The following is a 17,875-nucleotide window of genomic DNA, read 5'->3' as shown; positions in this document are numbered from 1 at the left end:
AGTAGCTGGGAGTGCTGGTAGCGTAGGGCCTGAGGAGGGAGTCTACATAGCCAGACAATCCTGCTGTCAGGGTGCCAATGCCTGAGATGATGGGGCGCCCAGGATTTCCAGGTTTATGGATCTTGGGTAGTAGATAGAATATCCCAGGTCAGGGTTCCAGGGGTGTGTCTGTGCGGATTTGATCTTGTGCTTTTTCAGGAAGTTTCTTGAGCAAATGCTGTAGTTGCTTTTGGTAACTCTCAGTGGGATCATAGGGTAATGGCTTGTAGAAAGTGGTGTAGGAGAGCTGCCCACCTTGATTTTTATACACATTGTAAGGAGAGTGGTCACTTTGGATAAGCTATTTCCAGCAGGAGAGTGGGGTGGGAGGAGGTATTGTTTCATGGTCTCTGTGTATATAATGTCTTCTGCAGTTTCCACAGTATGCATCTGATGAAGTGAGCTGTAGCTCACGAAAGCTTATGCTCAAATAAATTGGTTAGTCTCTTAGGTGCCACAAGTACTCCTTTTCCTTTTGCGAATACAGACTAACATGGCTGTTACTCTGAAACCTGAAGTGTAGACAGAGGCTTAATCCAGGCTACTTTGTTAATTAACCTGTTTTACTTTCCCTAGAATCCAGCTCAGGGCTGGAGTTGAAGGAGCGGATGCCTTCACCCCAGTTAAAGTAATAAACTGGAACGTGCTGACTCCTTAATGAACTTAGTATCTTCTGCGCTTGCCCCATGCTTGTTACCTGCCTGGCAAGGTCTGGGGCGGGGGAGTCTACAGGAGTTTGCTGGGGAGGGGGACAGGCTGGCGTGCCAGGGAGCTGACACTGTCTAACCACCAGCAAAGCTCGCGCTCACTGAGGCAGAGAGGTAATGCAGGGGCTCACAGCTCTGGGTAGCTGCTGCAGCATGTTACACCATGAGTGGAGGTGTTTAAGAACAGGTTGGACAAACCCCTGTCAGGGCTGGTCTAGGGTTACCTGGCCCTGACTCAGCGCTGGGCGCTGGACAAGACGACCTCTCGAGGGCCCTTCCAGCCCCACATTTCTATGATTCTATGAGCTCCAAGTGCGACGCTCTGGCAAAAAGGCTCATATTATCCTGGGACATATAAACTGGGTGAGCACTGAGCAGAAGGCAGGGTGTTATAATACCTCCTCCTGAGAGGACTGTTGCCTCTTTGGCTCAAGCAGTTAGCCAAAATCTGGGGCCCAGCAGGCTTGGTTGTGTTAGGAGGGGCAATCAGTGAACCGAGTGAGGCCTCTTCTTGGCATAATCCTGTTCATTCACAAAGAATACCCACAAAGTCCTCTCCCTCTGGAATAGAGCAGAACCAAAGAGCCCAGAAACCCCCATGCGCCACTCCAGGGAACACTGCCAAAGAAGCCCTGTCCCTCTGAGGGTCACACTCGCAGCTCCTTCTCCTGCCTTTCTGCCTCCAACACCCACAGCCTGCACCAGCACCCCAACCCCTGCATTTGCCACCAGAGAAAGCCCTCAGCACACGAGGGTTAGCTCTGACCTGCCACGCACGCGCACCCAGCCTAGCAGAGGGAGCCCATGGACCTGGACTGTTTTTACTAAATAAAGGGGCTTAGTGGAACCTTCTGCTGAGCCTGAAAGAGGGTGCATGGCACAGCCGCTGGCTATAACGAGACCTGTGATGCTCTTTGGATCCAAGACAGCTGTGCTGACAGCCAGTAGCCCCTTTCAGCAGCACCTCCCACTGGCAAGCCCACTCTGACGTACTGCATACCGTTCCGGTGTTGAGTACTGGAGACATTTCAGACAATATCTACAAGAATGAATCTGAGGTCTGGGAAGCCTTACACTGAGGTTACTCAATCTTTGTGGTTTATCAAAGAGACGGTCACATGATGACTTGATCATGCCCTGTAAGTATCTACATGAGGGGATTCCTGGCTTCAGAAGGCTCTTTAATCTACCAGACAAAGGCAGAACAAAATCCACTGGCTAGAAGTTGAAGTCAGGAAAATTCAGATGAGAAGTAACATGCAAATTTGTACCAGTGAGGGGAATTAATGGAGTTGGCTGAAAAGTCCATCAGAAACCACCATTTCATCAAACTCCAAACTTTTCACAGGAACACAGGGATTTTGACAAAATTTTGTTTAGAAAAATATTGAAAAAAGTGTTCTGGTAAGACCAGAACATTCTGTTTTTTTTGTTTCAAAGTGACTTTTAATCCCAACATTTATTTAATTTAAAAAAGTAAAAAAACTGGAGGGAAATATTTCAGGTTTATCCAAACCGAGCGCTTTATGTGACCTGAAACAATTCTTGTTGTTGAAAATTTTGCTTCATGAAGTGTGGTTTGTTTTCGTTCCCATTGTCACGGAGTCTCTGGGCGATGCTCTGGAACTGCTCCCCATGAAGCCAGTCAGGACTCTGGGCCAGTCGCCTTCCTGTGAGCCTCCTGTCTGCAGGACACACAGCTCACACAGCTTCCACCTTCCTGGGTCTGACCTTGGAGCATTCAGCATCCTCTACCCCTCCGTGCGCTTCCCACAGCCAGTCTGCCCAGGCGGGGTCCTGGGGGGCCCAGAGGGTCCTGCCCCCCAACTCCACAGTCAGACGGGACTCTCAGCCAGCCAGTAAAACAGAAGGTTTATTAGCCGACAGGAACATGGTCTAACACAGAGCTTGTAGGTGCAGAGAACAGGACCCCTCAGCTGGGTATATTCTGGGGGGCAGTGAGCCAGACAACCACGTCTGCCCTTCACTCCATGTCTCCAGCCAGCCCCAAACTGAAACTCTCTCCAGCCCCCCTCCTCTGGGCTTTGTCCCTTTCCCGGGCCAGGTCACCGGATTCCTTTGTTCTCCAACCCCTTTAGCTTTCACCTTGCAGGGGGGAAGGGCCCAGGCCATCAGTTGCCAGGAAACAGGGTGTTGCCCATTCTCTGTGTCCAGACCCCTGCACACACCTGCCCTCTAGGGCTCTGCAATGATCATACACCCTTACCCCACCCCCTAGATACTTAAGAACTGCCTAGGGGAAACTGAGGCACCCCCACACTATTCAGAGGAAACATTAAGAACAGTCCCACTTCGTCACACCCATTTCCCAGGGAATGGAAATGGCAAGTCTCAAGCAGCCCGAGCAGGTCGCCGAGGGGTGGGGCGTATGCTCCATCATGTGGAGCCTTGAAATCAAGACGCTGTTTTCTAACAGCAAATGTTCTAGCTCTGCCACAAGGTACTGGGCTGTGAAATTCTCTGTCCTAGGTCATCCTGGAGATCAGCCTGGCCTTAACATGAATCAAAGGGAGATGCCTGATGCTGGGGCATCAAGACAGATGGCCAGGGTGGGTGGGTCTGTGTATTGGAGTGTGACACAGACACTGCTGGCTGGACTGAGTGTGGGACAGAACAAGATAGGGATTTCTGAACCATTCAGTGGACAAAAAAGTGTGTGTGAGAGTTGGACAGACAGACAGACCCGGACAAACAGGGATTCAAAACAGACAGATCTTAACAGTGCTATCAGAATGCAGGGAGAGGAAGGGAGATTGGGCTAAGGGCTCTGTGCTACAGAAGGGCTAATGATGGAGTGAGTAAATCAGCAGAGCCCTACTGAAATCAAGGGGGGGTACGACAGCTTACAGCTGGAGAGGATCTAGGCTACCAGAGTCTGTTCTCTCTGGGGCTTGCAGGCTGGCTGATATGTCTCCTTAACTGTTCTGTGTCCCATGCTCCTTAGGGCCAGGTATCTACAGCATGCATCTGCTGCCATTCTGCATGGAGCTGGCCAGCCACAGGAATGGCCATGACCACTACTAACCACAGGCCTGCAGACTTTGGCTGCATCTCCAGAGACACGCCCCAATTCCTGGCCGCTTCTCCTCCCCAGCTGCCTGGCTGGCCCCTGTACAGGACGGACGGTCACCATGGGGGAGTACTACAAACTGCTGGAACTTCCCCAGGACGCCTCTGACGAGGACATCAAAAAGGCGTAAGTCCCCCTTCCTTGGCGCTTCCCTTTCCCCATGCACCCCGATGGCATGGTTCCTGCTGCCTCCCTCTGCGATTGCCAGTATTCTCTGCCTGGGGCTGCTGGCCAGCCCTGGAGAACTGGAGGTCTCTCCTGATCGCTCTGCTCTGAGAGCACCTCATGGGCTCTCAGCTGTGACAGACACCGGAGAGGGGTTCCTGGGGTAGGACAGCTCCATTGGTAAATGGGGTGTGAGTCCAGCTAGTGACCATTTGAACATCCCTGGGACAGGGGCATTGAGATGTGTTTAAAGGAGTCAGTTCTGAAAGGTGAGCATTCCTTACTGAGATGGGTGTGGGTCACAGGGGTGGAGAAGGGCAGAGGTCAGCTGGGGTGCCACAGCTGGCGTTGCAAAATCCAGGGTAGCAGGAGGTGGTAAGAATCCCAAAGGTGCTGGGAGACAAGGGCAGCTAAAGGGAATTCTTCTACTTGCTGGGCTTCCCGCAGCAGGAGTCGGTACCTATGGCGGGGCTCTGAGGGGCTGCCCTGCATAGGCGGATGCACAGCACCTAACAAACTGGATATGGCCAGGTGTGACTGACTGTCTCTCTGGGCTCTGTGCAGGTTCAGGAAGGCAGCAATGAGATGGCACCCGGATAAAAACCCAGAAACCGAGCAGTACGCTGAGCGGAAGTTCAAAGAAATAACAGAGGCGTATGAAGTGCTGTCAGACAGTAAGGGGCCCGCCCGTCCCCTTCTCCAGCCATCCACCCTCGCTCGGCTCATTTCGGGTCCTTGATGTTCCCACTCTCCTCACTGCACTTGTGTTGCGCTCCTTGTGGATGCTGAGGCAGTGACTTCTGCCGCACACGCTCGGTGTCTGTCTCCCTCCTCTGGTTGCAGGCTCTTATGTAAATTATGTTGTCATGCGATAAGAGGGAAGATCCTTTCATGAGTTGAGAATTGGTTACAGGGAACAAAGGGTAGGAATAAATGGTAAATGTTCAGAATGGAGGGGGGTAACTAGTGGTGTTCCCCAAGGGTCAGTCCTAGGACCAATCCTATTCAACCTATTCATAAATGATCTGGAGAAAGGGGTAAACAGTGAGGTAGCAAAGTTTGCAGATAATACTAAACTGCTCAAGATAGTTAAGACCAAAGCAGACTGTGAAGAACTTCAAAAAGATCTCACAAAACTAAGTGATTGGGCAACAAAATGGCAAATGAAATGTAATGTGGATAAATGTCAAGTAATGCACATTGGAAAAAATAACCCCAACGATACATACAACATGATGGGGGCTAATTTAGCTACAACTAATCAGGAGAAAGATCTTGGCGTCATCGTGGATAGTTCTCTGAAGACGTCCACGCAGTGTGCAGCGGCAGTCAAAACAGCAAACGGGATGTTAGAAATCATTAAAAAAGGGACAGAGAATAAGACGGAGAATATCTTCTTGCCCTTATATAAATCCATGAATACTGCGTACAGATGTGGTCCCCTCATCTCAGAAAAGCTATGCTAGCATTAGAAAAGGTTCAGAGAAGGGCAACTAAAATGATGAGGGGTTTGGAATGGGTCCCATAGGAGGAGAGATTAAAGAGGCCAGGACTTTTCAGCTTGGAAAAGAGGAGACTAAGGGGGGATGTGATAGAGGTCTATAAACTCATGAGTGGTGTGGAGAAAGTTAATAAGGAAAAGTTGTTTACTTGTTCCCATAATATAAGAACTAGGGGCCACCAAATGAAATGAATGGGTAGCAGGTTTAAAACAAATAAAAGGAAGTTCTTCTTCACTCAGTGCACAGTCAACCTGTGGAACTCCTTGCCTGAGGAGGTTGTGAAGGCTAGGACTATAGGAGGGTTTAAAAGAGAACTGGATAAATTCATGGAGGTTAAGTCCATTCATGGCTATTAGCCAGGATGGGTAAGGAATGGTGTCCCTAGCCTCTGTTTGTCAGAGGGTGGAGATGGACAGCAGGAGAGAGATCACTTGATCATTACCTGTTAGGTTCACTCCCACTGGGGCACCTGGCATTGGCCGCTGTTGGCAGACAGGATATTGGGCTGGATGGACCTTTGGTCTGACCCAGTATGGCCATTCTTATGTTGCTGTAGCCATGCTGGTCCCAGGGTATTAGAGAGACAAGGTGGGGGAGGTAATATCTGTTACTGGACCAACTTCTGTCGGTGAGAGAGAAGCTTTCGAGCTCCACAGAGCTCTTCTTCCAGTCCCTGTCTCTTTCACCAACAGAAGTTGGCCCAATATGATATTATCTCACCCACCTTGTCTCTCTGCCTCCTCTGGGGCACCCCAGTGCTCCACACAGGTCCCTGGGGACACTTCTTGGAGCGGGTGGGGTGCTACCATCTCTGGGCCCATCATTCCAGGCTCTCCCTTCCCCATACAACCCCAGAGATGAACGTTACCCTGCAGTTGTGCTATGGGACATCCTTCTGCCAGGCCCAATCCCTGCCTGTCTGATGCCGTTGCCTCCGGCACAGAAGCCAGAGACCCGTCTCATACTGGAATCCTGCATGGTAGCACCTCTGCACATGGCACAGCCCTGGCACCATTCACCCAGTGGCCGTTTACGTTAGATATTTCCATGGCGTCTAGCGCAGCGGTAGCAAAGTGCCTCCCAGAGGTGGGCAGGGAGCATCGGCGTAGGCGCTGGCCCAGGCCAGCCTGTGACAGTCCCATGTCTGTCCCTCCCCATTTGCGGGCAGGCTCCCTCTGGCTCAGTTCTCGGGTCGGGGGCTCAGCCTGGTGAAAGGGCCGCTGTGTCTGCAACGAGAGCTGGACTCGGCTGAAGATGGGCTGGGTGACCTCTCGCTCCTTCTCCTTTCCAGAGAGCAAGCGCGATCTCTACGACCGCTATGGCAAGGACGGGCTCACGGGGACAGGTAAGTGACCCACCCTGACCCTGCCCTCAGCTACATCTGCCCAACCCTCTGGCTTCACTGAGGCCAGAATTTGTCCCTGCAGTTGGAACTTTGCTCCCAATTCTGCTGGTGACGCACGAACCAGAATTGACCCTGGCTCATTCTCCCCGGGCTGGGCTGGCTCTGCAGGGCTAACAGGAGCCCAGGGCACAGAATGCTTGCTTCTGTCTGCCTGTGAATATCCACAGGGGGCCCATCGGCCAAGGGAGGAGGGGCCACGTTTCCACAGCCACGTTCCAGATCAGCATCGCACTCAGGGCCTTTCCTCTTGGCCCCAGAGCTCTGCAGTGGGGAGAGACGGGATCCCAGGCTTGGCAGCTGCAAGCAGGGTGTCCTGTTTGCTTCCTGTTCTCGTTCCTTTTGAGGACCCTTGTGAGAGCCGGCTTCAGGGCCTGGGCGCCGTGTTTGCCATTTCCTGTCTCTGCCTTTCCCCAGAAGAGCCTGGGGGATCGAAGGCTGAAGATGGAGCCCCTGGATTTACTTTCAACTTTGCCGTCATCCGTGACATCCTCAGAGAGTTCTTTGCGGGACGAGATCCTTTCTATGGTGAGTTTTAACCCCACTCAAGTCTCTCGGGTAGAGCTGAGGGTAATTTTTGGATGGAAAAGTTCTCCTGATGAAAAATGAGATTTTGTCGAAAATGAAATTTTTGGTCAGAAATTTAATTTTCTATTAAATTATTCAAGGGAAAATTTCAAGATGAAATAAATATTTTCATTCCATTTTGTTTGGAATTGAAATTTTTCCTTTGTTTCACATAAACCAAAATATTTCTAAATTTCTGGGTTTTGTTTCTTTCCTGTTCCCCACTGAATGAAAGGGAAGGAATGATGATGAGGGTTTTCCCCCACTTTTTTCTTTTTGCACTCTAACTTTTTGAAAGTTGAGAAAGTTTTAAAAAGTGACAAAGTGGTAAAAGAATGAGATGCTGGAAGTCTGCCACAGTGACACTTCCAATGTTGGAAAAGTTGTGAAAAGTTACAGAGAGGTAAAAGAAAAAGAAAAAAGAAGATAAAATTGCCAAGAAAGCCCTGGGCTGGATTCATTTTAGTGACCTCATGGCAAAAAGGTAACATGGGGAAGACTGAGTGGGGAGGGGGGAAGAGGAAAGGGGACGACAAAAAATAAAAAAAATCATGAAAATTTTATAAAGAAACCAAAAAATTCACCCCTCTATAAGAGTTTCAGGCCAGAAGGGACCATTGCGACGGTCTAGTTTGACCTCCTGCATAGCACATGCCAGAAAATCTCACCCAGTACTTTCTCTATCAAGCCCGTAACTCCCGCTGGAGCCTGTCACGGAGTCCCTGGGCGATGCTCTGGAACTGCTCCCCATGAAGCCAGTCAGGACTCTGGGGTAGTCGCCTTTCTGTGAGCAGCCTGTCTTCAGGACACACAGCTCACACAGCTTCCACCTTCCTGGGTCTGACCTCGGAGCATTCAGCATCCTCTGCCCCTCCGTGCGCTTCCCCCCAGCGAGTCCGCTCAGGCGGGGCTCCTGGGGAAGCCAGAGGGTCCTGCCCCCCAACTCCGCAGTCAGACGGGACTCTCAGCCAGCCAGTAAAACAGAAGGTTTATTAGACGACAGGAACATGGTCTAAAACAGAGCTTGCAGGTGCAGAGAACGGGACCCCTCAGCTGGGTCCATTCTGGGGGGGCAGTGAGCCAGACAACCACGTCTGCACTTCACTCCATGTCCCAGCCAGCCCCAAACTGAAACTCCCTCCAGCCCCTCCTCCTCTGGGCTTTGTTCCTTTCCCGGGCCAGGTGGTCACCTGATTCCTTTGTTCTCCAACCCTTTAGCTCTCACCTGGCAGGGGGGAAGGGCCCAGGCCATCAGTTGCCAGGAAACAGGGTGTCGGCCATTCTCTGTGTCCAGACTCCTGCACACACCGGCCCTCTAGGGCTCTGCAATGATCATACACCCTTACCCCACCCCCTAGATACTTAAGAACTGCCTAGGGGAAACTGAGGCACCCCCACACTATTCAGAGGAAACATTAAGAAGAGTCCCACTTCGTCACATCTCTCCCCCCTTCGAGATCGAACTGAGCGGGGTCACTTTAGCCGGTGACCTGGGGAAGTTCGAAGCCACCAACGTTCCCATGGATGCCCCAGCCTTCCTTGGTAGGAGTTACACCAGGCCCTTCCAGTTTCACGCCCTCCCTTAGGTCAGGGGTGGTCGATAGCACTCGCAGGCCGCATGTGGGAAGGTTTATGCAGCCCATGCCCTTTGGCCACCCCAGGAATGTCTCCCCATTGACCATCACCTTCTGCTCCCACTGGAGATCCGAGGGGCCTGGCCCCAGGAAACTCCACACAGACATATAGGTTGGGGTCAGGAGTGGGAGCCTGTCCACATCCCCAACCATCTGGCTGACGGAGTCTATGGCCTTGGGACCCAGCAAGGGAGCTAGACACTGGGGCTTTTCCGCAGGGTCCCCTTGGTTCAAATCGCCAGCCTGCTCAAAGGCAGTGAGGTGGCATCCACATCCCCCCCTCCTTAACCAGGGGCAGCAATTTAGTCTCGAGGTTCCCTGCGGAACTGGCCCCCCGGGGTCTATCCCCACGCACCCCGGGGAGGTCCCCTAGGCCTCTCCGCTCCCCCACCGCCAGTTCATGCTGCTGCTGCTTCTGCAGCTCTTTCTCGGGCTCTCGCTGTCTCTCACAGTCCTCTTGCTCCCTCGGACTCAGCTCCAATCCCGTCCATCTCCGATCCCCCGATGGGGAACCCGATCGTGAAGACCCCCATCTGGTCGGGGACAGGAGTCTTGGGGATGCCTGGCTACCACTCCAGCTGCTCCCAGATCCTGCTATAGCCCCATTGGGGGTCAGGAATCTGTCCCTTAGAGCGGTCATCCTCCTCCAGCTGCACGATTAACTGTGCCTTGGTGAACTTTCCAACGCTCAACCCTCTCTTTTTGCACAGGGTTACAATGTCCTTCTTCAGGAGACGGTGACAGGCCATCACTCCGCTCCTCCCAAGTTGCTGTGGACTCACAGGCCTGTGTCCTCTCAGCTCCCCACGGTTTCCAGGGAGAACCCCTAGTGTGCCAGCCCTTCTCGAGGTCACCACCTCTTTGCCAGGGTCGAGCTGCAGACTCCTCCGCCCCTTGGACTGCTCACTGCAATCCCCAGGGGAACCCTGTTACTGCAAAAGTCCTTCTCTCTCCCCGGACCAAGCTGCAGGCTCCTCCGCCCCTGAGACTGCTCACTGCAGTCCCTAGGGGGACCCCATTACTGCACAGTCCTTCTCGCTAGTCACACACTCCCAGGGGTTAACCGCCCCCCGAAACCGCTCTTCTCTGAGCCTTCAGCACGCCTGGTCCTCATCAATCCCCCTTCGTGTTACTGCTCCCCAGTCACTTACTGCAGGAAGTGCCATCCACGGGGTGCAGTACATCCCACCGCTGCCACCAGTTGTCACGGAGTCCCTGGGCGATGCTCTGGAACTGCTCCCCATGAAGCCAGTCAGGACTCTGGGGTAGTCGCCTTTCTGTGAGCAGCCTGTCTTCAGGACACACAGCTCACACAGCTTCCACCTTCCTGGGTCTGACCTCGGAGCATTCAGCATCCTCTGCCCCTCCGTGCGCTTCCCCCCAGCGAGTCCGCTCAGGCGGGGCTCCTGGGGAAGCCAGAGGGTCCTGCCCCCCAACTCCGCAGTCAGACGGGACTCTCAGCCAGCCAGTAAAACAGAAGGTTTATTAGACGACAGGAACATGGTCTAAAACAGAGCTTGCAGGTGCAGAGAACGGGACCCCTCAGCTGGGTCCATTCTGGGGGGGCAGTGAGCCAGACAACCACGTCTGCACTTCACTCCATGTCCCAGCCAGCCCCAAACTGAAACTCCCTCCAGCCCCTCCTCCTCTGGGCTTTGTTCCTTTCCCGGGCCAGGTGGTCACCTGATTCCTTTGTTCTCCAACCCTTTAGCTCTCACCTGGCAGGGGGGAAGGGCCCAGGCCATCAGTTGCCAGGAAACAGGGTGTCGGCCATTCTCTGTGTCCAGACTCCTGCACACACCGGCCCTCTAGGGCTCTGCAATGATCATACACCCTTACCCCACCACCTAGATACTTAAGAACTGCCTAGGGGAAACTGAGGCACCCCCACACTATTCAGAGGAAACATTAAGAAGAGTCCCACTTCGTCACAGAGCCATCGCGTCTCATTTACAAAATATCCAGTGATGACTTAAAAATGGCAAGTGATGGAAAATCCACCCCAGCCCCAGGCAAGTTCTGCAAATGGTTAATTACCCTCACTGTCTCGTCTGAATTTGCCGTGCTTCAGGTTCCAGCCCCTGAATCTCCTTATGCCTTTTTCTGCTTCCCTAAAGAGCCAGCTCGTGTCAGAAATCTCCTCCCCAGCGAGATTCTTACAGTCTGGGATCAAACCACCTCTTAACCTTCTCTTTACCAAACAAAGCACCGTGAGCGGCTTTCGTCTCTCACTAGAAGTCAGGTTTTCCAGACCACTAATCATTTTTCTGTCTTCTGAACCCTTTAAAATTTTTAACATCATCTTTGAAGTGTGGCCACTAGCAATGGACACAGACCCAGTCCTACAGTAACAGTCTTACCAATGCTGTATACAGAAGTAATACGTCTTCCCTACCTCGGTTAGATATTCCTCTGCTTATACATCCAAGGATCGCATTACCCCTCGTAGCTACAGTATCACCCTGGGAGTTCCTGTCCAATTTGTTATCCCCCAGGACCTTAAAGCCTTTTCAGTCACTGCATTCCAGGAGACAGCCCCCCATCTAGTAAGTGTGACCTACGGTCTTTGTTCCTGGATGTGTGACCTTGCTAAGAGCGGCCATCACTCATTTTAAAGCTCGGGGGTAGTCTACACTACACGGGTCCTGCTGATACAGCTATCCCGGTATCGCCATACTGGCAGACAGTGTAGACACGGTTTATGCCGACAGAAGAGGTTTTTCTGTCACTACAGTAACAACATGGCTGGCGATGCCAACAGAAGCCCTCTGCTGTTGACAGAGCTGCGTCTACTCTGGGTTTTTGGCAGCAGAGCTATGTCGGATGGGGGGTGTGGTTTTTTCAAACTCCAACCAGCATATGAGGCCAAAGCTTTTTAGTGTAGCCCTGACCTCGGTTAAATCATCCCATCTCACAGCAACACAGAGGAGCAGCCTGTGAGGGAACCAGGAGCCACATTTGAGGTGGGCAGCCTGGCCCAATGGATGCAGGAAAGGCCTGCTGCTCAGGTGACCTGAATTTTATTCCTGCCTCGCTGTACCCTTGGGCCAGCCGCTTCCCAGCTCTATGCTGCAATGTCCTCAGCAGTGAAGCAGGGATGCTGACACCACCCTTCCTCTGTACTGTTCTATACCTGGCTGCACTGGACAGTGGCTTTAGTGTGCTTTGATCTTGGCTGATTCTCCTGTTAAAATCCTGATGCTTTGCTTAGTTGGGGAACTGAAAGTACAAAGGCAGGGAACATTGTTCACACCGTCTGCCTGTTACCCGATTCCTGTCACTGCAGTCCTGGAGCACCTCCCACTCTTCCCCGTATTTATCCTCACAACCGCTGTGCAGCAGCACTGCTGTTCTCCGCCTTGCGCAGGGGAGTGACTTGCCCCAGGGAGTCTGAGGAAATGCGGAGACTTGAACCAGGCCTCTGCAGTCTCAGGTCAGGGCCCAGCCCCTTAATAACAACCTATTCTATCGTTTTCAGTGAACGCATGGGCGGCCCATGTAAGAGGCTGGGGGAAGCTAAGCCTCTGCCCAAAACGCTGGTCATGCAGGAGGGCAAACGCCAAGGATGCGGCGGGGGTCACCTCCCTTTGGAGGCCTGCTGGCCTGCCGCCTTTGGAGTGAATCTCCCTAGAACTGTGGGGAGGGAACCAGCACCCAGACTGTGGCCCCACCTACCCACCACTCTGAGGCCCTGTCACTGCTCCGCCTCTCCCCCCAGACGCCATCCGCCCAGCGCAGAGCAGAACGAGTACTGTGTGGTGGTCCCTGAGGGGAAGAGGCGGAGAGGAGCGAGCGACGGATCGGGGGCGTCCGGGGGGGGAACAGACCAGATGGGGTAGGGAGACTCAGGAGAGGGGGCGGGAAGAGGCAGAGCGAGCGTGGGGCCTCGGGGGAAGAAGGGCCTAATCCATAGGCAGTGCATGAGTCTTCTGTTAGGGGAGGCTTACACACAAGTGTTGGAAGCTCCCTAGAAGTGTGGGGGGGCCCACGGGCGCCAGGACTATGGCCCCGCCCCCGAGGCCCTGTCCCCACTTTGCCTCTTCCCCCGAGGTCTGCTCTTGACCAACATCCCTTGTACCATCCTCTACAGCTAGCCTGTGAATGGAATAAGGGCCTTTAGGTCAATCAAGGTCTTTAGTGCTGAGTGAAGGCCCTGCTGCCGGGTGGGCCTGGGCCTCAGTTACCGTCCTAGGTGATGTCCCAGTGCGGGATTGGAGTTTAAAGCTGGGCCTCCAGTTACTGGCCCAAAGACTCTTCTCAAGGCAGCGCTGGGAGGGTCCACAAATGCTGACAAGGGTCAATTCTTGACGGTTGAGGAGACGAACAGCAGAGCAGCAACAGGGAACAACTCTCATGCTGGGCCTAGCGAGGTGCATTCTGGGAGTAACAAGTCTGATTTCTTGCAGGTGTGACGGGTGCTGAGAGGAGCAACAGAGAAGCAGCAAGGAGTGAATCACACCCTGGATACGAGTCGCAGGAAGCATGCAATGAGTTGAATGGAGGATATGAGTTTTATGATGGGTGGAACAAGTTACATGAGGGATATGAGCCGCATGGCACATGGAATGAGTCACATTATGAGTTTGAGTCTGCTCCTGGATGCAAGTTGCATGAGGAGTATGTGTTGTATGATGGGTGGAACGATACACCAGACAGACAGGAGATGACTCCTGGATACGAGATGCATGAGGCGTCTGCGTCATACGATGGGTGGAACGATACACCAGACAGACAGGAGACGACTCCTGGATACGAGATGCATGAGGCGTCTGCGTCGTACGGTGGATGGAACGATACACCAGACAGACAGGAGACGACTCCTGGATACGAGATGCATGAGGCGTCTGCGTCGTACGGTGGATGGAGCAGGCCACAAGACAGAGATGAGTCAGCTGTGGTATATGAGCTGCATGCTGGATGGAGCAGGGGACAAGACAGACCTGAGGCAGCTCCTGGATACAGGTCACATGAGGAGTGTGCGTTGTATGATGGATGGAGCAGGACCCAAGAGAGACCTGACTCAGCTCCTGTGTACGAGCTGCATGCTGGATGGAACAAGTTGCAAGCTGGATGCAACGAAGCAGCTGCTGGATGGAAAGAGTCGGCTGCTGGCTATGCCCCAGCTCCCAGATACACATCACCTTATGAGTGGAACAGGTCAGCGGCCAGCTGCACCAAGGTGGCTGACAGGAGCAATGAGCTGGCTGCTGAGTGGAGGAACAAGCCAATTGCAGATGAGAAGAGTCTACCACCAACTGAAATGAGGCTGCTCCCAGGTGGAAGGAGGCTACTCCTGGGTGGAACAAAGAAGAGGCAGTCAGATGGAATGGACAAGCTCCTGGGTGGAATGAAGAAGCTCCTGGATGGAACCAAGAAGCTCTTGTGCAGACGGAGCGAGCTCCAAGGAGGAACAAGTCCAGTCCCACCAGGAGAATCACAGCTGTTCTCTAAAGGAGCTAGTCGGCTGCTCCCGGATATAACCCGCTGGCCGCAGGCTGAAATGAATCAGTTACGAGGAAGAACAAGTCAGGTATTGCATGCAACCAGTCTGCTCCCAGATGTCAGTGGTCAACTGCAGGATAAAATGAGTCCACTCACAGATACAGTCAATCCACTTCTGAGTGCAAGAAGCAGCCTGCTACATGGAACAAGTCGGTGCCCAAATGTAATCAGTCGGCCCCAGGGGGGAATAAGTCGGCTCCCAGACATAACCAGTCATCTCCTAGGCAGAACGAGCAGATTCCCAGTCAGAAGCCACCTTGGTGTCCAATCCTCTAATTCCAGCTGTTCCCATGACTCCTTTATCACCAGGCTGGGGAGAATGCTGTGAACACCAGGATCCATTGGGAGGGAGGTTTCCAGAGGCCGCTGGCAGAGCAGGCAAGGGGCTGTTCAGTAAAGACTGGGACCAGAACTCTCAGCATCAGTGTCTTTATTATTCACTGAGAAGCCAGCTAAACAGGACCTGCTTAGTCAGGGATGGGAGCACTGCTTTGAGGGCCCGGGGCCTTGCAGCCAATTGTGTCCTGGGGCTGCAGGGAGCTCCGGATCTCAACATTGCTGCTGTTGCATTGAGTCCTGCTTGTTGCTCACACACTAAGGTGACGGGGCCCTATAAGAGCCCAGAGAGTGCCTGGCTCTCCCCGGTGCCGTCAGAAGGTTACAGCCCCTGACTGCTGTGGCTCGGTGCTCTTGCTTTGTCTCTCTTTGAGGGTGTGCCCAGGGCATGGAGATGCCCAGGGAAAGAAGGAGCTTCTGCCACAATGCAGCAGGGGAATGAGGGAGGGAAATTTGGCCTCGCTGGGCTGCGGGGGGAGAAGAGTGGGCACAAACCCCATGCCAAAGGCAGCTATGACCTGAATGCCAAGTTAGGTTGTGTGAGCGTCTGTCTGATGACAGTCTCTGGGATACTCTGCAGGAGACCGTTGGACTGGAGAGCGCTGGATGGGATGGGAGGGCTGAGGGTTTCTCCTCTCCTCCTCATGCCCAGACTGGCTTCTAAATCCAAGGAGGGCAAGAACTGAAGACCGAAATGACCAAGGAGATGAAGCTTTTTCTGTGGATCAGCCTGATGTGTTTGTGCTCTTTGTACTAGGACCAAGTCCGTCTTTGTTTATTGTCTGTCCCAAAAACTCAATTTGGGGTGGATGGAAAACACACTTTCCTTGTTTAGGCTTAGAACTTAGCTGAGGTTTTGTTGTGTACTTACCAAGGGTTGTCCTGAATTCTCCATCACGGACAAGTTTTAAATCAAGATTGGATGGGTTTCTAAAAGCTCTGTTCCGGGACTGACGGTGGGGCCTGTATTCTACAGCAGGTCAGACAAGATGATCACAGTGGCCCTTCAGGCCTCAGACTCTACGAACCCCATCCCTTATGCACTCTAACATCCTGTTTGCTTTTTTGACCACAGCTGCACATTGAGCAGAGGTTTACACTGAGCTTCTGCAATGACACCCAGGTTCTTTTCTTGGGCTGGTCCAGTTAATTCAGACCCCTGTAAGAGGTGTGAGTCGTTTACATTTCCCCCCATAATGTGGATTACTTTGCATTTCTAAACATTGAATTTCATCTGCAGTCATCTCTCCCATTCACCAAACCTGTTCAGATCTCTCTCAAGTTCCCCACAGTTCTCTGTGGTCCTAGCGAACCGAAACAATTTTGTGTCAACTGGGCATTTTTCTACTTCACTACTCTCCCACTTTCCAGGTCATTAATACATAAATGAAACAACATGGGACCAAGTACAGAGCCTTATGGCCCTGCTGTTAACCTTTGGCCATGATGAAAAATTGACCATTGAACCCTACTCTTTGTTTTCGGTCTCCTAGCCAGTTTTTGAGCCGTAACTGTACTTTGCCTCTCACCCCATGACAACTTTGCCTTTTAGCAGCCTCTTGTGTGGGGTGTTGTCAAAGGCCTTTTGAAATACAAATAAATGATGGCAACTGGTCTCCTTTAGCTGTTACTTCATTGGTATGTTTAAAGAATTCTAAGGGACTAGTGAGACATGACTTTCCTTTGCAGAAACTGTGCCAGGAACAGATATGTCTTACAGGTCTAGAATTCTCCAGATCGCCCTTACAGAGTTTGTTAAATATAGGCCCAATATTTGCTACCATCTACAACAGTGACAGCATAGAAGGAGAGGTGTCATATTTTTGCTAGGAGCCCAGCCACTTCGTACTTAAGCTTCTTCAGAATTCCTGGCTGGACTGGGTGGCCTCATGACTAATTACACTGTAAATGGCCAGTTCACTTCAGCATCTCTGCTCTGACACCTCCGTCTCACAAAGTCGTTGGTGCCTCTTTCTCTCTCATACACACACATTCTGCTCCTCTCTTCCCTGTTCTGGAATCCTGGTTGCTTCCCCCTGCCCCCACCTCTCTTTTTCAGCATCTGTTTCACTCCAGACCACTGTCTCCTCCTCCCTCTAACCTCTTCTTCCCTCATTTCCCCCAGGTTCTTTTCTACACCCCACCCCTTGCAGCCACCCACCCACCACCCACCTGCTGGATCATCTGCTCGCTGCTTTCACTCCATCCCTTCTCTTCCATTTCTCGCTGTCTGTCTCACTCTGTGTCACTCAGCTAGTGGGACTAACTCAAAGGGAGCCTGTCCCAAAATGGGCCCTGGCTCCAAACCACCATGATCTTGGGAGGAACGGTGGCTGGAATCCAAGCAGCTTTTCAAAAAAAACCCACTGAGAGGTTACACAAACTAGCCCGTCCTGTTTTAGGAGCTATAGAGGAGGAACTTCTACGTCCCAAAGCCCTATCAGTGCCATGTGTGCGGGTGTCTGGCAATGCTCAGCTGGGACTCCGGTAGTGCGAGCATCAGCACAGACAGCTGGCTGGGATTCCAGCCATGTGAGCTACACAGAGCTCGGGACCCAATGCAGTTGGGGCCCGGGAAACACCTGAAGTGCGAGGGCATATGTGCTCAGTGCAGCGATCTCCAGTGGCAGGCACACACAGGCAGAAGCTCTGTTAATTCACAGAACACCCTGTGTGTGGATGGGGCGAATGTTAACAGAGCTGTAGAGGATGTTCTGTATCTATCAGGCCACAGAACGAGGTGACTCAGTCCTGGGGATCCTGTGTCACCCTAAGGGGGAGAGAGAAGAGTGTGGGCTGCTCTGCAACAAGGCATGACTCCTAAAAATGCTAATACGTATCAGCAGTGAAAGAGTTAATAGTGGGGGGGTGCACTGCAGGTGACAGGAAGGACTGTCAAACAAAGGGTTAAACCGTCACAGCATCTTGCC

General features: G+C 52.5%; 1 protein-coding gene across 2 annotated transcripts; it reads left to right on the top strand.

The window, feature by feature from the left end:
- The first annotated feature begins 1,871 nt into the window (after positions 1–1,871).
- LOC311528457 (dnaJ homolog subfamily B member 2-like) lies at positions 1,872–16,540 on the top strand. Of its 2 annotated transcripts, XM_084643503.1 has the most exons (5): positions 1,872–1,885; positions 3,712–3,963; positions 4,567–4,676; positions 6,796–7,434; positions 13,514–16,540. In XM_084643503.1, exons 2-4 carry the CDS (start codon positions 3,899–3,901, stop codon positions 6,855–6,857), a joined length of 237 nt encoding a protein of 78 aa, XP_084499629.1. In that variant the 5' UTR covers positions 1,872–1,885; positions 3,712–3,898; the 3' UTR covers positions 6,858–7,434; positions 13,514–16,540. The 2 variants fall into 2 exon arrangements, with proteins under 2 accessions (XP_084499629.1, XP_084499628.1); XM_084643502.1 differs by lacking the exons at positions 1,872–1,885; positions 3,712–3,963; positions 4,567–4,676; positions 6,796–7,434 and adding an exon at positions 12,451–12,540.
- The last annotated feature ends 1,335 nt before the right edge of the window (positions 16,541–17,875 follow it).

The sequence above is a fragment of the Lepidochelys olivacea genome (assembly GCF_965140295.1).
Source record: "Lepidochelys olivacea isolate rLepOli2 genome assembly, chromosome: 11".
NCBI lineage: Eukaryota > Metazoa > Chordata > Testudines > Cheloniidae > Lepidochelys > Lepidochelys olivacea.
This window is presented reverse-complemented; position numbering and strand designations above follow the sequence as displayed.

Bases quoted from the DNA above. Each gene is read 5' to 3' on its own strand.
- LOC311528457 (XM_084643502.1), top strand. From the start codon at position 13,771: ATGACTCCTGGATACGAGATGCATGAGGCGTCTGCGTCATACGATGGG.